Source organism: Lithobates pipiens, unplaced genomic scaffold, assembly GCF_037356315.1.
Source record: "Lithobates pipiens isolate NorthernLeopardFrog02 unplaced genomic scaffold, aLitPip1_a1.2 Scaffold_28, whole genome shotgun sequence".
In the NCBI taxonomy this organism is placed as follows: domain Eukaryota; kingdom Metazoa; phylum Chordata; class Amphibia; order Anura; family Ranidae; genus Lithobates; species Lithobates pipiens.
This window is the reverse complement of record NW_027507789.1, coordinates 228,723,262-228,746,594: the sequence shown is the minus strand read 5'-3', so window position 1 is coordinate 228,746,594 and position 23,333 is coordinate 228,723,262. Positions and strand designations below refer to the sequence as shown.

Sequence of the window (23,333 nt, the reverse complement as noted above, 5' to 3'; positions counted from 1 at the left end):
ACCCGCTGTGCCCATTATGAGGGGCTCCCATCATCCCCGTGCTGAGTTCCCGGGTCTGTACACCCACCGTGCCCATTATGAGGGGTTTCCACCATCCCTTTGCGGAGTACCGGTTCTGTACACCCGCTGTGCCCATTATGAGTGTTTCCCACCATCCCTGGGCTAAATTCCAGGTCTATACATCTGTTGTGCCCATCATGAGGATTTCCCACCATCCTTGGGCTGAGTTCCTGGGTCTGTACACCTGCTGTACCCATTACGAGGGGCTTCCACCACCCCTGTGCTGAGCACCTGGGTCTGCACACTTGTTGTGCCTATTATGGGGGGTTCCCACCATCCCTGTGCTGAGTTCCCGATGTACCCATTATGAGGGGTTTCTGCCATCCCTGCGCTGAGTTTTGCCGGGCCTACACACCTGCTATGCTCATTATGAGGGGTTCCCACCATCCTTGGGCTGAGTTCCTGGGTCTACATACCTGTTGTGCCCATTTTGAGGGGTTCCCACCATCCCAGTGCTGAGTTCCTGGGTCTCTCCTGGGTCTGAGACACCTGGTGTACCCATTATGAGGGGTTTCCGAACACCCTAGGACTGAGTTACTGGGTCTGTACATCTGCTGTGCTCATTATGAGGGACTGTACACCTGCTCTGCCCATTATCCCTGCTGGAGAGTGAATGCAACAAGAGGAGCTACATCACCCCAAGGTGATCAGGAAAAGAGTCATAAACTATGGAAACAAAACAATAATGATGGGTGTTCAAGAAATCTAAGGTGCCAACCTGTTGACTCATCCCATTAGACTCCACCTAGAACTCAACTAAGCACTGTGGAATGGCTCTTTATAAATCACCTCTATGTTAAAAGGCCAGATAAAATTTTAAAACCAGAACCTGCTCAAACAATGAAATTACACAACACCCTGAAAATGGCGGTATAGTCTCAACTTCTTCCCTCCACAGAGAGAACATTATTAGAGCAGAATAGGGGAACCATTCATTGCATCATGGCAACCTGTTCGGTTTTTCGTGGTTCAGACCTTCTTATGTGGGACATAATGAAGAAGCGTGGTCATGTCAAATGGACAGACCTTCTTTGAGACCACAAAGTCTATCCATGGTGCGAAGTAGGGCAAGTTTCTCCATGGTGGGAAGTCTCTCCATGGTGGGAATTGGGAGAAGTCTTTCCATTGTGGGAAGTAGGAGACATCTCTACATGGTGGGAAGTGGAAGGAAGTCTCTCCATGGTGTGAAGTGAGAGAAGGCTCTCCATGGTGTGAAGTGGGAGATGTCGCTCCATGGTGGGAGGTGGGGGAAGTCTCTCCATGGTGGGAGGTGGGGGAAGTCTCTCCATGGTGGGAAGTGGCGGAAGTCTCTCCATGGTGGGAATTGGGAGAAGTCTTTCCATTGTGGGAAGTAGGAGACATCTCTACATGGTGGGAAGTGGAAGGAAGTTTCTCCATGGTGTGAAGTGAGAGAAGGCTCTCCATGGTGTGAAGTGGGAGATGTCGCTCCATGGTGGGAGGTGGGGGAAGTCTCTCCATGGTGGGAGGTGGGGGAAGTCTCTCCATGGTGGGAAGTGGCGGAAGTCTCTCCATGGTGGGAAGTGGCGGAAGTCTCTCCATGGTGGGAAGTGGCGGAAGTCTCTCCATGGTGGGAAGTGGCGGAAGTCTCTCCATGGTGGGAAGTGGCGGAAGTCTCTCCATGATGAGAAGTGGGGGAAGTCTCTCCATAGTAGGAAGTGTTTCCATGGTGGGAAGTGGGGGAAGTCTCTCCATGATGAGAAGTGGGGGAAGACTTTTCATGGTGGGATGTAGGGGAGGGTCTCTCCATGGTGGGAAGTGGCGGAAGTCTCTCCGTGGTGGGAAGTGGGAGAAATCTTTCTGTGGTGGGAAGTGGGGGAAGTCTCTCTATGATGAGAAGTGGGGGAAGTCTTTTCACAGTGGGAAGTAGGCTAGGGTTTCTCAGTGGTGGGAAGTGTTTCTATGGTGGGAAGTGGGGGAAGTCTCTCCATGATGAGAAGTGGGGGAAGTCTCTCCATAGTAGGAAGTGTTTCCATGGTGGGAAGTGGGGGAAGTCTTTTCACGGTGGGAAGTAGGGGAGGGTCTCTCCGTGGTGGGAAATGGGGGAAGTCTCTCCATAGTAGGAAGTGTTTCCATGGTGGGAAGTGGGGGAAGTCTTTTCACGGTGGGAAGTGGGGGAAGTCTCTCCATGATGAGAAGTGGGGGAAGTCTCTCCATAGTAGGAAGTGTTTCCATGGTGGGAAGTGGGGGAAGTCTCTCCATGATGAGAAGTGGGGGAAGTCTCTCCATAGTAGGAAGTGTTTCCATGGTGGGAAGTGGGGGAAGTCTCTCCATGATGAGAAGTGGGGGAAGACTTTTCATGGTGGGATGTAGGGGAGGGTCTCTCCATGGTGGGAAGTGGGGGAAATCTCTATATGGTGGGAAGTCTCTCTATGGTGGGAAAAGGCGTGGGATTCATTTCTACGTTTTTTTTCTTACTTGCTTTGCCAATCTATGCAATTTTTTTACAGATCACATTGACATCACAACTTTCCTCATCTGCGGGAAACACGGGCAAAGTTTAGGACAATCCGCAGCCAAAGGAAAGGCCTGGCCCGGAAGCAGAGGGCAGACTGTAGGACAAGGATGTGGTGTGTAGAGCTCGGCTATGGACCTGCACACAGCGTTAACATTGTTCCCGCATTTGGAGGAGACTTTACGGCCTCAGCTGGGGTTATACAAACAAAACCACTGCAGCAGATTTATAAAAGGACAACAGGCGGCTGGCTGTGCGGAGCTGTGTGGTCCGGTGACACCACGCTGTGCGCGGGACACGGGTTTTGTAACCGCTCGCTTTAAAAGAGAGAAAAACAAATGACATCAGAAGATTCCCAAATGCACTGGAGTTGAGGAGGAGATCTAAGGACAGGAAGAGCCATCACGTGTTCCAATATGGAGGCCGTCACGGCCTTTACATGAGGGCTGTCTGCAGAGAGGACACAAGAGTCTATGCAATCAGCCACACAAGAGCCAAAAGTAAGCATCCTATCAGAATAATGGGTTTCAACATTTGCTCTTTTCTCTTGAGTTAGCCTGTCTTAGAAAAATTCTTTATAGACTGTTAAAAATAAACAGTATATTGGAACATTTTTGAATATTTGTGAATATCCTCTGAATATTTTTGGGAAGCTAGACAATAATGAATCTGTTGACTTTACTGCTTTATTAGTCCAACTGATTTTTGTTTAAATTTATGTTTTGTTTTCTTTTTATATACTTGTTATGAAAACTACCAAATAAAATGTGGATTCAAAAAAAAAAAAAAAAGAATGATGGATTTCACGCCAGAAAAGAAAAAAAGGTTTGTGGTGCCCAGAAAGGGGACCCTCTTTCTCCCCATGCTTCCGGTGCAGCATGGGAAAATGAATGAGAAGATTGGATTGGCTGCTGGAAGAAACAAAATGATGTTTTCCATTACAAAATGATTTGTGAGGTCTTTTGCATAAAATAAGTTCACTGGACAGAAGGCCACACAAGACAGTAACCAACCAATCAAGGACCCCAAACGCCTGGCATAGGTCGTACCTGCTGCTCGTATCTCTGCTTGACTTCTTCCAACTGCCGGATGAACTCTTTATTCTGCTTCTCTCGGAGGGATTTCGATCGGCTCAAGTCCGCCTCTACTTTCTCCATCTACAATGAACACAAAATGAAGGCAAATTGAGATACAAGGCAGCTTCTACAGAGATCATTCTTTCATCCCAAACAACCAATCGGATGTCATTGTTCATCAGCCCGATCCCTCCTAGTCACTGTACCCTACTGCACTCACCGATGGGAAATTCAATAAGACAAATTAAAAAAATGACAACAAAATTGGGTCATTCGTGCCTCAACACATGGCCACATGCCTCAACACATGGTCACATGCCTCAACACATGGTCACATGCCTCAACACATGGTCACATGCCTCAACACATGGCCACATGCCTCAACACATGGTCACATGCCTCAACACATGGTCACATGCCTCAACACATGGCCACATGCCTCAACACATGGCCACATGCCTCAACACATGGCCACATGCCTCAACACATGGTCACATGCCTCAACACATGGTCACATGCCTCAACACATGGTCACATGCCTCAACACATGGTCACATGCCTCAACACATGGTCACATGCCTCAACACATGGTCACATGCCTCAACACATGGTCACATGCCTCAACACATGGTCACATGCCTCAACACATGGCCACATGCCTCAACACATGGTCACATGCCTCAACACATGGTCACATGCCTCAACACATGGCCACATGCCTCAACACATGGCCACATGCCTCAACACATGGTCACATGCCTCAACACATGGTCACATGCCTCAACACATGGTCACATGCCTCAACACATGGTCACATGCCTCAACACATGGCCACATGCCTCAACACATGGTCACATGCCTCAACACATGGTCACATGCCTCAACACATGGTCACATGCCTCAACACATGGTCACATGCCTCAACACATGGTCACATGCCTCAACACATGGCCACATGCCTCAACACATGGTCACATGCCTCAACACATGGTCACATGCCTCAACACATGGCCACATGCCTCAACACATGGCCACATGCCTCAACACATGGCCACATGCCTCAACACATGGTCACATGCCTCAACACATGGTCACATGCCTCAACACATGGCCACATGCCTCAACACATGGCCACATGCCTCAACACATGGCCACATGCCTCAACACATGGCCACATGCCTCAACACATGGCCACATGCCTCAACACATGGCCACATGCCTCAACACATGGCCACATGCCTCAACACATGGTCACATGCCTCAACACATGGTCACATGCCTCAACACATGGTCACATGCCTCAACACATGGTCACATGCCTCAACACATGGCCACATGCCTCAACACATCCTCAGTCTTATGATAAAGAATGTACAAAAACTATAGTGGCCTGAGGTTCACCCAAGGCAGGCTGTCCTATCTCTTACCCCTCTGTCACATAACCCCATACATTCTCAGTGGCCCCTGGTTACTTCCCAGTCTGCAATGCCCACCAGATGACCTAAGGAACGCATTACAAGTACTGAATCTCCACCACTCAGGTCATACAAAGTGATAAAAAATTGTTCTAATTAAAGAGGAATTCTGTCTAATCCATTCAACAATTGATTGATCAGCACCTTTCAATGACTACGCTTTACAGCTAATGTTATGACCTCCTCCTCTTTGATGGCATTGTGTTGGCCATAATGACATTGCATTGACCCCTGATGGGACTGGGGTGTGTGGGGTGTGGGGGGTCTGATAATCACATTTCCATCTATTTTATTTTTGAGATATTGGAGTCGGATCAAAATTTTCAGAGAAATCACAATATAAAAAAAAAGTGTAAAGCAAAGTACAAAGATTTGCTTCCATCAAAGCTGATTGGAGGACCCAACCTTTGCCACCCATAGCAGAACTGTTCTAAAGCAATCAATCCAGCGTTCACACAATACATGGGACTTTTCTACTGGTTTTTAAGATAAAAAAAAAAAGAAAAATTTCAGATGCCGTCTTAGCCCTTGTACACACGGACATTCTGCCAACCAAATCCGACGGATTGTGTCTGAAACTGTTGCATACACACGGTCGGACCAAGTTGTCGGAAAATCCGATCGTTCAGAACGTGATGACGTTATTTCGTTACGATGGGACTACGTTCAGGCTAGTAGCTAATAGCTTTGGTGTAGGAATTTGATCTGAGCATGCGTGGCACTTTGTCCGATCGGAATTCTCTACACATGATCGGAGTATGTCCGATCGGACCAGTTTGTCGGAAAATATTTCCAACAAGTTGGAAAATTGGGTCCGACGGATATTCCGACGGAAACAGTCCGATGCATACCACACACAGTCGGATTATCCGACAAAACGGTCCGATAGGACACATTCCGACGGAATCTCCGACCGTGTGTACAAGGGCTTAGTCTTGGATTGTGCAATAGGCCGGTCTGTAATTGTCCAAGGGGGTGAAAATCATTTTGAGGGTTCATAAGATCCCTCTTTATCGGGGCTTGGTAGTGTTGAACAAAGTGTGGCCTGGACTGATAAAATTAGAGGGATCATGAGGGGGTACGTAATCCAAACAATCGTTTCAGGTGGAAGAGACCAAACCCACATCTGGAGCAATCATACTAACCGCCTTTCATGAGACCTCCAATTCTACCAGCAGTGTCGGGATAAGGGGTGGGCAGAAGGGACGGCTACAATGGTCTCAGAATGTATTGTAGAGATGGGGATGCCGCAACTTCCTTCTACTAGAAGGCTGACAGGAGTAGTGACAGCAGCATCACTACTTCTGTCAGCCCAGTGCTGGAAGCAGCATGGAGAGGAGGATAGAGCCAGGAGGAGGTGCGGGCTGTGCACACTTTCCTCCTCATAAGATCACACATAATGAAGGGGGGGGGGGACACGAATTGCTGTCTTTGCCCTGGGCACTGGATCATCTTGTTCGGCATGGTGTACCAGTCCAATGCACACTTTGTTAGTAGTAACAAGGCCTTTTGAAGACCCAAAACCTGTTGGAATTTCATGATCCGAGAGTCTGAATAAAATTTAATCTGGACTTCATATGTTCTGCTTTTGGCTCTTTCATCCTTGCATGGCCAGTTTGTACTCAATCGGAGAGTCGACCTTCAACCACCACTCCTGGAGCAACTGCCTAAGGAGAATCATCCCCTCTACACTGCTATAAGAGTTCCAGCACCCCACACCTTTCTTCTACTTCCCGAGGGTTGGACTTGCGTTTGCCTCTTGGGGAAATTTTACCCCTTTTTGTCACTGGAAAAAAAAGAAAAGACATCTCCTCAAAAAAAAAAAAAAAAAATTTTTTTTACAGGTGTTGAGCTCTAACCACCTCAAGACCGGACACTTTCACCCACTTTCTGCCCAGGCCATTTTTCATCTTTCAGCAATTACTTAGTCATGCAACACTGTACACAAAAAACATTTTTTTAACCACTTCAGCCCCGGACCATTTTGCTGGCCAAAGACCAGACCACTTTTTTGCGATTCGGCACTGCGTCGCTTTAACTGACAATTGCGCGGTCGTGCGACGTGGCTCCCAAACAAAATTGACGTCCTTTTTTTCCCACAAATAGAGCTTTCTTTTGGTGTCATTTGATCACCTCTGCGGTTTTTATTTTTTGCGCTATAAACAAAAATAGAGCGACAAGTTTGAAAAAAACGCATTATTTTTTGTTATAATAAATATCCCCCAAAAATATATATAAAAATTTTTTTTTTCCCTCAGTTTAGGCCGATACGTATTCTTCTACATATTTTTGGTAAAAAAAAAAACGCAATAAGCGATTATTGATTGGTTTGCGCAAAAGTTATAGCGTTTACAAAATAGGGGGTAGTTTTATGGCATTTTTATTAATATTTTTTTTTTTACTAGTAATGGTGGCGATCAGCGATTTTTATTGTGACTGCGACATTATGGCAGACACATCGGACATTTTTGGGGCCATTGACATTTATACAGCAATCACTGCTATACAAATGCACGGATTCCTGTGTAAATGACACTGGCAGTGAAGGGGTTAACCAGTGGGTGGCAGTGTAGGGGTTAAGTGTTCCTAGGGGCGTGTCACTAACTGTGGGGGGCAGGGGTTTCTTTTAGTGAACACTGATCTCTGCTCCAATCACATGGAGCAGAGATCAGTGTCACTTGTTGCTAGGCAGAACGGGGAGATGCTGTTTACAATGGCATCTCTTCTGTTCAGCCACCCCGTGAGACGATCGCGGGTATGCCCGCGGCGATAGAGTCCGCGGGACCCGCGACCGGATTCACAGAGGTCCCGACCAGCACGCGAGCGGCGGCGAGCTCGCGATGGCAAGGCGGCATTAAAGATTGGACGTGCGCTGGTCGGGAACTGGTTAACGGACAGAGCTTTATTTTTTTATTTATTTTTAGACGGACAGAGCTTTATTGTGGTGGTATTTAATCACCATTGGATGTTTTATTTTTTGCTATATAAGCAAAAAAAAAAAAAAAAAAAAAACCTGGAAAAAAAACTAGTTTTTTGTTTCTGTTGTAAAATTTTGAAAATAAATAATATTTCTCCATAAATTTATCCCAAACTGTATTCTGCAACATATCTCAGATAAAAATAACCACCCAAATCAGTGTACATTATTTAGTCTGTGTGAACATTAATGGAGTCCTCAAACTATGTGATATATCTCAAAATTGATCAATCCTGATGTACTGACAGCCTTTGAGGCCTTGAAATGTCAGGACAGTACAAATCCCCCCCCCTCCAAATGACCCCTTTTTGGAAAGTAGACAGTCCAAGATATTTAGTAAGAGGCATGTTGAGATTTTTGACGTTGTAATTCTTATGTCACAACTTTCTCGAAAATGAAGAAATTAAATAAAAATGTGTTTTTTGTTTTACAAAGTTGTCAATTAATAATACATTTCTAACGCACATTATAGGTATTCTTAGAATTACACCCCCAAAACACATTCTGCTACTCCTCCCGAGTATGGGGCTTCCACATGCGTGAGACATGCGTGAGACTTTTTCACAGCCTGGCCACATAAAGGGGCCCAAAATCCAAGGAGCACCTTCAGCCTTTTCTAGGGGCATAAATTACACATCCAATTTCCTAACTACCTATCACATTTTTGGAGGCCGTGAAGCACTAGGGCAGTGGAAACACCCACAAAATTACCAAAGCTTACCAAAATTGGAAAGCAAACACACCAAGGTACTTTTAGGAGGTATGGCAAGTCTTTTTAAGACCTCACTTTATTCCCACAAGTTTTTGGAAAGCGCAGAAAGAAAATAATATAGAATTAATATATAAATAATATAGAATATAGAAAAATAGAATTTACTGACAAGTATAAAAAGGCAAAATTGGATATCCCCCTAACATGACCATACCCACCTTGGCCATGTGCACAGCCCTCAGCTGAGTCAGATTAGTCAGGGATACCTTATAGAAATGATGTCAACCCCCCCCCATCCCACCCCCTTACCTGCTCCTTCATCTCAGCATACACCTTCTCTGTGTTCAGCTCCACCTGGTGTTTCAGTTCTTGGAGGGCTGCATCTGCCTGTTGGGCCTGGATGGCCTGCATCTCTGTCATGCGTGCCATCTGCTCCTCCTTCTCCCTGGATAAAGACACAACGCATATTGATCAGATTATAAAAGAGTCAATCCATTCAAAAGTAATTTCATTTATCAATGGATACTGCCAGGCCGAGTCATCCCCCCACTTTCTTAGTGAGATCTCCTCACCATAATTATTGTTCCTACCTACCGTGGGTGTTCCCATTCCTTATTCTTATTAAATTCCAGGTAGTACAAATGAAAGACAGGAAAGGGAAGTCAGAGCCACTTGTAGTGCCCACGGTAGGTGCGCAGACCTGAACTCAGAGCAGAGTTCTGGACACTCATAATGAGGATCTGAGGTATTTTCATGAGTTTACTTATTTTGGAGACCAATAACCAATAAGGAGCGAAGCTTTGAACACCCAAAAATTATTTTTTTTGTATTCTAGTAGGGGCTGATAAAGTGCTTGAAAAGTTTAAGTTTCAAAAGAAACAGACACGTTATTTCCTGCACATATGTTAAGATGTGATTGGTGGGGCAAAAAAAGGGCCCTCGGCATCTACAGGTCACACAACCAGCTGAATGGTTTGAGAGGTCAGCCTGCCAGGCACATCCCCGCTGGACCTGTAGAGAGGAGTGATGCAAGTCATCAACCAACACAGGCTAACCAAACGTGGCCAAGAAAAGACACCACTCATATAGACAGTGTGACAGTGGGGGGGGGGGGGGGGGGACCTACTGAGAAATCTAACCATGAGCTTGACCAGATCCCCTTACATTAACATTCCCACCTTACCGTGGTCCTCACCTTACCTTGATCCTTATCCTAACCTTGGTCCCCACCTTACCTTGATCCTTATCGTAATCTTGGTCCTCCCCTTACCTTGATCCTTATCCTAACCTTGGTCCTCCCCTTACCTTGATCCTTATCATAACCTTGGTCCTCACCTTACCTTGATCCTTATCGTAACCTTGGTCCTCACCTTACCTTGATCCTTATCATAACCTTGGTCCCCACCTTACCTTGATCCTTATCCTAACCTTGGTCCCCACCTTACCTTGATCCTTATCCTAACCTTGGTCCTCACCTTACCTTGATCCTTATCATAACCTTGGTCCTCACCTTACCTTGATCCTTATCCTAACCTTGGTCCTCACCTTACCTTGATCCTTATCCTAACCTTGGTCCTCACCTTACCTTGATCCTTATCATAACCTTGGTCCTCACCTTACCTTGATCCTTATCCTAACCTTGGTCCTCACCTTACCTTGATCCTTATCATAACCTTGGTCCTCACCTTACCTTGATCCTTATCATAACCTTGGTCCTCACCTTACCTTGATCCTTATCCTAACCTTGGTCCCCACCTTACCTTGATCCTTATCCTAACCTTGGTCTCCACCTTACCTTTATCCTTATCATAACCTTGGTCCTCACCTTACATTGATACTTATCCTAACCTTGGTCCTCACCTTACCTTGATCCTTATCCTAACCTTGGTCCCCACCTTACCTTGATCCTTATCCTAACCTTGGTCCCCACCTTACCTTGATCCTTATCGTAACCTTGGTCCTCACCTTACCTTGATCCTTATCATAACCTTGGTCCTCACCTTACCTTGATCCTTATCCTAACCTTGGTCCTCACCTTACCTTGATCCTTATCATAACCTTGGTCCTCACCTTACCTTGATCCTTATCATAACCTTGGTCCTCACCTTACCTTGATCCTTATCATAACCTTGGTCCTCCCCTTACCTTGATCCTTATCATAACCTTGGTCCTCACCTTACATTGATACTTATCATAACCTTGGTCCTCACCTTACCTTGATCCTTATCATAACCTTGGTCCTCACCTTACCTTGATCCTTATCATAACCTTGGTCCTCACCTTACCTTGATCCTTATCCTAACCTTGGTCCCCACCTTACCTTGATCCTTATCCTAACCTTGGTCTCCACCTTACCTTTATCCTTATCGTAACCTTGGTCCTCACCTTACATTGATACTTATCCTAACCTTGGTCCCCACCTTACCTTAATCCTTATCATAACCTTGGTCCTCACCTTACCTTGATCCTTATCGTAACCTTGGTCCTCCCCTTACCTTGATCCTTATCCTAACCTTGGTCCTCACCTTACCTTGATCCTTATCATAACCTTGGTCCTCACCTTACCTTGATCCTTATAACCTTGGTCCTCACCTTACCTTGATCCTTATCCTAACCTTGGTCCCCACCTTACCTTGATCCTTATCCTAACCTTGGTCTCCACCTTACCTTGATCCTTATCGTAACCTTGGTCCTCACCTTACCTTGATACTTATCCTAACCTTGGTCCTCACCTTACCTTAATCCTTATCCTAACCTTGGTCCCCACCTTACCTTAATCCTTATCATAACCTTGGTCCTCACCTTACCTTGATCCTTATCGTAACCTTGGTCCCCACCTTACCTTGATCCTTATCGTAACCTTGGTCCTCACCTTACCTTGATCCTTATCGTAACCTTGGTCCTCACCTTGCCTTGATCCTTATCCTAACCTTGGTCCCCACCTTACCTTGATCCTTATCCTAACCTTGGTCCTCACCTTACCTTGATCCTTATCATAACCTTGGTCCCCACCTTACCTTGATCCTTATCGTAACCTTGGTCCTCACCTTACCTTGATCCTTATCCTAACCTTGGTCCCCACCTTACCTTGATCCTTATCCTAACCTTGGTCCTCATCTTGCCTTGATCCTTATCCTAACCTTGGTCCCCACCTTACCTTGATCCTTATCGTAACCTTGGTCCCCACCTTACCTTGATCCTTATCGTAACCTTGGTCCTCATCTTACCTTGATCCTTATCCTAACCTTGGTCCCCACCTTACCTTGATCCTTATCCTAACCTTGGTCCCCACCTTACCTTGATCCTTATCGTAACCTTGGTCCCCACCTTACCTTGATCCTTATCGTAACCTTGGTCCCCACCTTACCTTGATCCTTCTCCTAACCTTGGTCCTCACCTTACATTGATCCTTATCCTAACCTTGGTCCCCACCTTACCAATGCCACCAAAGAAAGCGTACGACACTCTGAAATGCTCTCAGTACAGCTTTATCTGAGGTTACCAAAATCAAATTTGATCCACATTTTTAGTTAATGTACAAAATCTCATATTAGCTTTATGTTAGAACTCTAGGCAATTAGTGAAGTACACAGATTATCAACAAAGGATTTTTATTTTTGTCCATCTATTCCTAAGATTTTCACAGCTCTACCACACAGGACAGCCCTGTCTGATGGAGGAAGAGGAACCTGATTTTTCTATGCCACAGTTAGCCACTTGCTGCTGGGCCACGTACCCAAAATCTTGGGGGAAAAAAATACACTTTTCTTAGTTTCTGTTATACAATTTTGCAAAGAAATAACATTCTTTATAAATTCAAGCAAAAATGTATTCTGCTACATTTGTTTGGTATTAATATATTAATAACTCAAATCAGTGTATATTATTTAGTCTGTGTGAAAGTTATAGAGTCCACAAACTATGGTGTATATATATATATATATATATATATATATATATATATATATATATATTTAAAAATAGAATTATCCTGTTGTACTGACTGGCTTACGCATTTTATAAGGCCCTAAAATGCCAGGGCAATACAAATATCTCCCAAATGACCCCTTTTTGGAAAGTAGACATAGTCCAATGTATCTAGTAAGAGGCACGGTGAGTTTTTTGTCACATTTTTTTGGAAAACAATTAAGAAAAATAAATATTTTTTCAGAACATATTCAGAACTACTACATGTGTGAGACTTTTTCACACCCTAGATGCATAGAGGGGGCCCAAAATCCAAGGAGCGCCTTTCCCCTTTTTGGAAAGTAGACATAGTCCAATGTATCTAGTAAGAGGCACGGTGAGTTTTTTGTCACATTTTTTTGGAAAACAATTAAGAAAAATAAATATTTTTTCAGAACATATTCAGAAATACTACATGTGTGAGACTTTTTCACACCCTAGATGCATACTAGGGGCCCAAAATCCAAGGAGCGCCTTTGGATTTTTAAGGCGCATAAATTTACACATCCAATTTCCTGATTACCCAACATTGTTTTTGGAGGCCCTGGAGCACCAGGACAGTTGAAACACCCACAAAATGACACCATTTGTAAAGCAAACAGAATTTCCTGAAAGGCATAGTGAGTCTTTTGAAAACGTAATTTGTTTTGCCAAAAAGTCTTTGGAAAATTCAAGAAAGAAAATGTTTTTTTTATACAGAGTTGACTATTAATAAGATATTTCTCCCACACGGCATAGGCATACTTAGAATTATGCCCCAAAATACATTCTACTACTCCTCCCATGTATGAGACTTTTTCACAGCCTAGCAATATAGAGGGACCCAAAATACAAGGAGCACCTTCGGGCGTTCTAGAGGAATAAATTGCGGGTCTAATTTCTTGACTACCTATCACATTTTTAGAGAACCTGGAGCACCAGGACAGTGGAAACAGCCACAAAATTGCCACATTTTGGAAAGCAAACACCCTAGGGTATTTTTAAGAGGCATGATGAGTCATTTAAAGACTTTATTTTTTGTGCCACAAGTTTTTGGAAAATACAGAATTTAAATGAAAATTATTTTTTTACACAAAGTTGTCAATTTAATAAGATATTTCTCACACACAGCATGTGCATACTTAAGCCGCGTACACACGGGTGGACTGTCTGTCCAACTTAGTCCGTCGAAACACATTTCAGCGGACAGTCCGCTCGTGTGTGGGCTTCAGCTGACTTTTTCAGCGGACAGTCTGGCGGACCAAGTCTTTCGGAATTTCCGTAATACAGTCCGTCCAACTTTGGTTTCAGCGGACAGTCCGCTCGGGAGTAGGCTAGTTCGACGGACTAAGTATGGCGCATGCTCAGAAAGGATTTACACGGCGAAAGGTTGCATTGCAGTGTATTGGACGTCCTATTTCTAGTCCCGTCGTACGTGCTGTACACGTCATCACGCAAGCTTTCGACGGACTGTTTGTTCATCGTGTGTGGTCAAGTCCGTTCATTCGAAAGTAGGACGGACTGTCCGTCGGATTGTCTGACGGACTTAGTTGGCCAGACAGTCCGCCCGTGTGTACGCGGCTTTAGAATTATGCCCAAAAACACATCCTATTACATACAAAAACATTCTACTACAGACTTCTGAGTATGGCGATACCACATGTGAGACTTTTTCACTGTCTGGGATAATTATATATCGGACATTGTATCTTGTGTATCACAAAAAACAACGAATTGTATCAAAACCAATGTACTGCAATGGTTGTGTTCCGTCAGATTAGGAAACCCGTCAGATTCCGTAGCGGAAGTGACGTTCCATCACGGCCATCTTGGTACACCCCGCACTTAGCCACGTTAAGTCTACAGTCTGAAGTCGCCAAGCGGACATCTTTTTAAAACCCATCAAAGTCTTGCATTTTACACATATTTTTACCACTAAACTGAGCTTATACCGTGACATACACTATTTAGAAGTCCGTGACACTGTTTTAATGGTCAATTTTATAAGCAGCGGCAAGCCTGCTGATTTCACAGGTTTGCTGATCTGACAGAAGACCACTGCTTTTAAAATTCAACATCAAAACAGTGTCACAGACTTATAAATACTGTATTTTACTATATAAGCTCAGTTTAGTGGTAAAAATAAGTGTGAAATGCAAGACTTCGGTGGGCGTAAAAAGATGTCCGCCTGGCGACTTTAGGCTTAGTGTGGCTGAGTGTGGGGTGTACCAAGATGGCCGTGACAGGACGTCAATTCCGTAACAAGTTTTGACGGGTCGCCTAATCTTACGGAACAGTTGCCTCTATAAGAGTGGTCAGGGAATATTATAGCTTGGTGTACAAAAGAGAACAAAAAAGAGTTCCTATGGTTCCAGGAGTGACGTAGCTCGCAGGGGATGGAGGGGACTGGTGTCTCACAGGAATATATTCAGTCGAGCGCACAGATGGGTCAGTTCAGACCACAGGCAGAGACATGGTCAGCAAACAGGCAAAGGGTCGGTCCAGGCAACAGGCAAAAATGTAGTCAATAAACAGGCCAGGGTCAGTGCAGGTGGCAGGCAGAGGCAACACTGCAAATGGTGTGGGGGTGATCAGGCTGCACTGGTCTGGTGACAATGGGGACCAGTGTGGTAGCAATCAGGAACACTGCTGCTGACTTACTGTATACCAGGCAGGTGACACTGGGACTGGTGCAGGGACAATATTACTTGTTTACACTGGCATGATCAGGGACACTGTACACTATATTACCAAAAGTATTGGGACACCTGCCTTTACACACACATGACCTTTAATGGCATCCCGGTCTTAGTCCGGAGGGTTCAATATTGAGTTGGCCCTTTGCAGATATAACAGCTTCACCTCTTCTGGGAAGGCCGTCCACAAGGTTTAGGAGGGTGTCTATGGGAATGTTTGACCCATTCTTCCAGAAGAGCATTTGTGAGGTCAGGCACTGATGCTGGACGAGAAGACCTGGCTTGCACACTCTAATTCATCCCAAAGGTGTTCTATTGGGTTGAGGTGCAGGTCTGTCAAGTTGCTCCACCCCAAACTTCCATGTCTTTATGGACCTTGTTTTGTGCACTGGTGCACAGTAGTCATGTTGGAACAGGAAGGGGTCGTCCCAAAACTGTTCCCACAAAGCTGGGAGTATGAAATTGTCCAAAATGTCTTGGTATGCTGACGCCTTAAGAGTTCCCCTCACTGGAACTAAGGGGTCAAGCCCAAACCTTGAAAAACAGCCCCCCCCCCCCCCCACCATAATCCCCCCTCCACCAAATGTTTTGGACCAGTGTACAAAGCAAGGTCCATAAAGACATCGATGAGTGAGTTTGGGATTAAGGAACTTGACTGGCCTGCACAGGGTCCTGACCTCAACCCCTTAGAGCACCTTTGGGATGAATTAGAGCGGAGACTGGAAAGCCAAGGCTTCTCATCCACATCAGTTTACGTTCATGTCCTTGTAAAGGCATGCGTCCCAATACCTTTGGTAATATAGTGTACCTGGTGTGGTGAAATCAGGGACAATATAACTGGTGAGGCGGTGATTAGGGAAATTGATGCTGGTGTGGTTGGTGATCAGAGACAATATGAATGGTGTGGCGGTGATTAGGGACACTGTGTGTGGGTGCCAATGATTGGGGACAATGATTAGTGTGGCAGCAATCAAGAACACTGCTGCTGACTTATACTGGTCAGGTGGCACTAGGACTGGTGCGACTACAATCAGGGAGACCGTTGCTTGTTTACACTGATGTAGTGACACTAACCGGTGCGGCAGTGATCAGGCACAATGACCGGTGCGGCGGTGATCAGGCACAATGACCGTTGCGGCGGTGACGAGGCACAATGACCGGTGTGGTGGTGATCAGGCACAATGACCGATGCGGCGGTGATCAGGCACAATGACCGGTGCGGCGGTGATCAGGCACAATGACCGGTGCGGCGGTGATCAGGCACAATGACCGGTGTGGTGGTGATCAGGCACAATGACCGATGCGGCGGTGATCAGGCACAATGACCGGTGCGGCGGTGATCAGGCACAATGACCGGTGCGGCGGTGATCAGGCACAATGACCGTTGCGGCGGTGACGAGGCACAATGACCGGTGTGGTGGTGATCAGGCACAATGACCGATGCGGCGGTGATCAGGCACAATGACCGGTGCGGCGGTGATCAGGCACAATGACCGGTGCGGCGGTGATCAGGCACAATGACCGGTGTGGTGGTGATCAGGCACAATGACCGATGCGGCGGTGATCAGGCACAATGACCGGTGCGGCGGTGATCAGGCACAATGACCGGTGCGGCGGTGATCAGGCACAATGACCGGTGTGGAGGTGATCAGGCACAATGACCGGTGTGGAGGTGATCAGGCACAATGAATGGTGCGGCGGTGATCAGGCACAATGACCGGTGTGGTGGTGATCAGGCACAATGACCGATGCGGCGGTGATCAGGCACAATGACCGGTGCGGCGGTGATCAGGCACAATGACCGGTGCGGCGGTGATCAGGCACAATGACCGGTGCGGCGGCGATCAGGCACAATGAATGGTGCGGCGGCGATCAGGCACAATGAATGGTGCGGCGGCGATCAGGCACGACTGGTGTGGTGGTGATCAGGCACAATGAATGCTGCGGCGGCGATCAGGCACAATGAATGGTGCGGCGGCGATCAGGCACAATGAATGGTGCGGCGGCGATCAGGCACGACTGGTGCGGCGGCGATCAGGCACGACTGGTGCGGCGGTGATCAGGCACGACTGGTGCGGCGGTGATCAGGCACGACTGGTGCGACGGTGATCAGGCACAATGAAAGGTGCGGCGGTGATCAGGCACAATGAAAGGTGCGGTGGTGATCAGGCACAATGAATGGTGCGGCGGCGATCAGGCACAATGAATGGTGCGGCGGCGATCAGGCACAATTAATGGTGCGGCGGCGATCAGGCACCATGAATGGTGCGGCGGCGATCAGGCACGACTGGTGCGGCGGCGATCAGGCACGACTGGTGCGGCGGTGATCAGGCACGACTGGTGCGACGGTGATCAGGCACAATGAATGGTGCGGCGGCGATCAGGCACAATGAATGCTGCGGCGGCGATCAGGCACAATTAATGGTGCGGCGGCGATCAGGCACGACTGGTGCGGTGGTGATCAGGCACGACTGGTGCGGCGGTGATCAGGCACAATGAAAGGTGCGGCGGTGATCAGGCACGACTGGTGCGGCGGTGATCAGGCACAATTAAAGGTGCGGCGGTGATTAGGGACACAAACTGGCAACACTGGTCTGGTGACATTGTACAACTCTGGCAGTGATCAGAGATAATGGCTGGCGGCACTGACATACAGTAATATCAGAGCAGCCAGCCATTGTAAATTACCACCATTGTGGTATTATGTCACCAAAAAAAGGCGGGAAACACCGCGGCCCGGTACTCAGATGGGTGCAGGATATCAGTCACTGGGATGGAACAAAGAAGACTAAGGAAGGGTAAAAACAAGGATTTTGTGAAAATAAAGGCGTTATAAGAGCAAACCGAACGTCAGTTTTACAAGTACTCGCCCCGATGTGCTGGACTTTCCCCTTTAAGGCCTCATGAAATGGTTATTCTCGGCATTATCTGAACACTTCGGTACATTTCAGAATAAAATCCATTGACCGGAGCGCAGGCAGAGGAGGCAGCAGAAGAAGTGGAGTAAATTATGGAGCTCGGTGCCAGAGGCGCTCTACAGACCGCTATATAAAGACGGGGAGTGCTGTGGCCTAGTCCTCGCCGTTCTGTGTTTTGCTGTGCAAAACCATTCAAGCAGAAGAAGAAAGCAAAGGAAGATCAAAGCAGCTTTGGAGGAGCCAGGGATGAGAAAAATGAAATATTTATTGCCATCAAAACACCATCCTTGGCCGAAAAAGCCCTCGGGGAGGCCGCACATCCTACAGCTTCACAGGGAAGTCCTCCTTGATTTAACCACACAGGACAACTGTGTCTGCTCAATGCGGCCCTCATCCTCGGCCAAGCTGCTGCTACCGTTGTATGACCTTGTTATAACATGGCGCCGGTGAAAAGGAACGGACAGCCTATCTCCAGAGTATAGAAACCTGGCTGCTTCTGGGCCTTGTGTGGTCCCGGAGCCTCGTTGAGATCCTCAGTGAGTTGAACTAAAAGATACCAGATTGTTCTCTAGGCCATCAAAGCTTTCTTACAATGTTCTTCAAATAATAGTCTGGGAATTTTTTTATTTTTTTTCACACGTGTGCCAGGGATAAAACTCATACAAATAGCTGTTCGTTATAAACGAGAGTATTCTGTTTCATGCATATTTCATAACTGGTAATATATTTTGGCCATGGACTATGGAGTTCATAGTTCATAGTTAGTAAGATTGAATAAAGACACCAGTCCATCCAGTTCAACCTGAGCGAGTGTCTACAATTGTCCCTATCCCTGTACATTGCACACTCACATCGGTCCCTACCCTCAAGGAGCCCACAATCTAAGGTCCCCCATTCATATACTAGGGCCTATTTTGGACAGAAGCCAATTAATCTACCTGCATGGACTATGGAGTTGTCCCCCCTCCCCTCATGCCCATTAAGATGGAGTTTCCTCCACTTCGCAGTTATTACAGCTTCTACATGTCTGAAAAGTTTTTCCACGAGTGTCTGGAGTGCGTTTGCCTGAATGTTTAAATGTAAATGGTAACTATAAATGGTAAATATAAATGGTGCTGGAGAAATTAGGAATACCTTATAAAATCCTAAAAGAAAACGTCCATAAGTAGTAAGTCTATAGTAAAAAAATGTCCATACTCTGTAGAAATACAAAAAAAAGGGAACATAATGGGGACGCCAAACTAAGTGCAGTATAGGACCAACCCTGAACGTCTTGTGGGAGGGAGGACATAGGCCTTCTGGCTTGGTTCGCCCTCTCTTTGGGGGGGGTCTGACTTTGGGGGAGCCCCTACCCTAGTACCTGGGTGGGTCTGTCTCGGCAGACCTTCCGGAGAAAGGCGGTCGCCCAGCTTCGGCTGGATGGGCCATGTATTTGGTACCTCAGTCCCCGTCTGGAGCCTAATGCCCCGGGGGGATCAGGGTAAGGTCCTTCCTTGTGGAGGACAGCAGACACCCGTTGCACGTTTTTGTGTGTCACTCTTGATGCGTGTCCACTTTTTTTGGCACCGGGTGGAAGTTTTTGGGTGTGTTTTGCACGCCATAGGCTTTTTCAATCGAAAAATAAATATGGAATCTTCATACTGCACTTAGCTTGGCCCCCCTTGTGCTCCCTATTTGTGAGGTCAGGTATGTTGGATGACAAAAGCTGGTATGCAATTGATGCTCCAATTTATCTTAGCCCTTGTACACACGGTCGGAGAATCCGTTGGAATGTGTCTTATCGGACCGTGTCGTCAGATAATCCGACTGTGTGTGGTATGCATCGGACTGATTCCGTCCGACCCAATTTTCCAACATGTTGGAAATATTTCCCGACCAACTGGGCCGGACGGACCTAATCCGATCATGTGTAGAGCATTTTCATCGGACCAAGTGCCACGCATGCTCAGATCAAATTCCTACATCAAAGCTATTGGCTACTAGCCTGAATGTAGTCCCATCGTAACGAAATTATGTCATCACGTTCTGAATGATCTGATTTTTCGCCAACTTTGTCCGACCGTGTGTATGCAACAGTTTCGGACAAGATCCGACGGACAAAATCCGATTGGGCAAAATCCGACGGATTTGGTTGTGGAAATCTCCGACCGTGTGTACAGGGGCTTAAAGTAGTCCAGTAGGGTTGAGGTCGGTGCTCTGTGCAGGACACTTGAGTTTCTCCACATAAAGGATAACCTCAAGCGTTTTGGATCCTAGTCCAAACCCACCTGAGGGATCCCGCTGGGAAGCTGTCACTGTCTGTAGCCAATGAAAAACAGCCGTCGCAATCCCTGCTCTGCAACCACATGTATATACATGCCCCTTATACACATGTGGCAGAAGGGAGGGGAGAGGAATGCCTTGGCTGCTTATGATTGGCCAAGAACAGATGACAGCTTCCTGGTGGGATTGCTCAGGAGGGTTCAGACTAGGACTGGAACATGCCTGAGTTCATCCCTACGCCACATCAAACTGGTCAGACTAGGACTGGAACATGCCTGAGTTCATCCCTACGCCACATCAAACTGGTCAGACTAGGACTGGAACATGCCAGAGTTCATCCCTACGCCACATCAAACTGGTCAGACTAGGACTGGAACATGCCAGAGTTCATCCCTACGCCACATCAACCTGGTCGGACTAGGACTGGAACATCATCCCTACGCCACATCAAACTGGTCAGACTAGGACTGGAACATGCCAGAGTTCATCCCTACGCCACATCAAACTGGTCAGACTAGGACTGGAACATGCCAGAGTTCATCCCTACGCCACATCAAACTGGTCAGACTAGGACTGGAACATGCCAGAGTTCATCCCTACGCCACATCAAACTGGTCAGACTAGGACTGGAACATGCCTGAGTTCATCCCTACGCCACATCAAACTGGTCAGACTAGGACTGGAACATGCCTGAGTTCATCCCTACGCCACATCAAACTGGTCAGACTAGGACTGGAACATGCCAGAGTTCATCCCTACGCCACATCAAACTGGTCAGACTAGGACTGGAACATACCTGAGTTCATCCCTACGCCACATCAAACTGGTCAAACCATGTCTTTATGGAGCTGGCTACATGCACAGGGGCAAAGTCGTGGTAAAAAAGAAATGGGTCTCCCCCAAACTGTTACCACAAGTTTGGAAGCACATACTTGTTTTTGTATACTGTAGTATCAACAGTACCTACCACTGGAAACACCCAAACTCAATAATTGGGAGGGGTGTCCATATACCTTTGGTCAGAGAGTATATTTGTGGCCCTCAGCATAGTACAGTAGAGTAACCTCACTCAAGACTTCCAAGTCCACTGTAGAATCAGGATCATGGTGCTAGGCAATCTTGAAGGAATACAAGCTGATCACTTGGCAAAGAAACTTCACATTTTCAGCGAGATAGGTCGATGGGCAAGTAGCCACAGCCATATCGCAATAGCACAAATATTAGATACATTTTTTTTTTATTATCATTATTCAGGCCAAATTTTGATTCTATGGCCTAGAGATGTCTTGCCTGGTCAGCAGAGAAGTAGATGGGACTGGGGAGTGAGAGGAAAAATTCCAACAGGAAGCGTCTGAAGCACAGGAACATTTCATGGCTCTTATTGAAATTCCGCAGCATTTTCAAGTTGTAAAACATTTTACATGATCGTTAAATAGAAACTTTAACACATGCGAGTGATTCATGTGCTCTGTATGAGGACTTGGAGAAGAAGGTCACTGCAAAATAGTCACCAGGGCTCTCTGCTCCAAGTAAGGACCTGGAGAAGGAGGTCACTCTATAATGGCTGCCATGAATGAATAACTTGTATAGAGCTACATATGCAAAATAAATCGTCTCAGGGACTTTTTGCTGGCAGTGTCCATGTGGGTCTTCAGAAGAGATGGTCTTGAGCTTCTTCCTGAAGGCCAGATAGTTTTCCTCCAAGCGGATGTCCACGGGTAGAACACTCCATAGCCGCGGTCCTTGTACTGCGAACCTTCATTCGCTTTTTAATTTATAACAGGTCTTGGGGATGTGGAGGAGGTTCTGGTTAGTTGACCAGAGGGGGCAACCTGGGGTGTAGTGCTTTATTCTGTCGCGGGGGTATTGCAAGACTTTTCCTTGTGCACATTTGTGAGTGAGGCAGGAGGGTCTTGAATGTAACTCCATCCTTCACGGCTAGCCAATGGAGGTTCCTCAGGGACGGGGTGATCGATTCCCAGGTTTTTTTCCAATTACCAGTCGGGCTGCTGTGTTCTGGACAGTTTGTAGACGTGAAATTTGGTATTTTGGAAGTCGTAGGTAGAGGGAATTTGCGTAGTCGAGTCGGGAACTGATGATTGTTCCAACTACTGCTGCTGTATCTCCTTCCGGGATGAAGGGGATGAGTCTACGCAGTAGGCGAAGAAGGTAGTAGGATCTGCTGACTACTGATCCTATTTGTGTATCCATCGTCATGTTTGAGTCAAAGATGATTCCGAGGCTTTTGGCTTTAGTGCCGGGGTTGATGGGTTGTCTGAGGATGGCGAGTGGTGTGGACATTATGCCAGGGTTTTTGTTTCGGTTTGCGTGAAGGAAGAGGAGTTCTGTTTTGGATCCGTTGAGTTTAAGGGAGCTCTTCATCATCCAATCGTCGATCAATGAGAGACAGTTTTTCCAGTGCCTGGTATTGGTCTTTTTTTGTTGGTGATGCGTAGGTAGAGTTGGATGTCATCCGCGTAGGAGTGATAAAGTAGATCCTGGTTGCTGATGCTTTTGAGGAGTGGGTGGAGATAGATGTTAAAGAGCGCGGGTGACAGGGGTGATCCTTGAGGGACTCCGCATGTCATTTTTCATGTTTCCAAAGTGAAGGTTCCTAGTTTCACTTTCTGAGATCGGTTTTCTAGAAAGAATGCAAACCATGGCCAAGGCTCTCTGCTCTACATAAGGAACTGGAGAAGAAGGTCATTCTATAATGGCTGCCATGGCTCTCTGCTCTAC

General features: G+C 46.5%; 1 protein-coding gene across 2 annotated transcripts in view; it reads right to left on the bottom strand.

Annotated features, from left to right (window-relative positions):
* The window catches only part of CEP112 (centrosomal protein 112), a 441,731-nt gene that overhangs the window by 223,630 nt on the left and 194,768 nt on the right, over positions 1–23,333 (bottom strand). For both annotated transcript variants that reach the window (XM_077460662.1, XM_077460663.1), the window contains exons 18-19: positions 9,083–9,218; positions 3,583–3,690 (exon numbers count right to left, since the gene is read on the bottom strand). In XM_077460662.1, the coding sequence (XP_077316788.1) occupies positions 3,583–3,690; positions 9,083–9,218 (244 nt within the window). The remainder of the gene's footprint in view (positions 1–3,582; positions 3,691–9,082; positions 9,219–23,333) is intronic.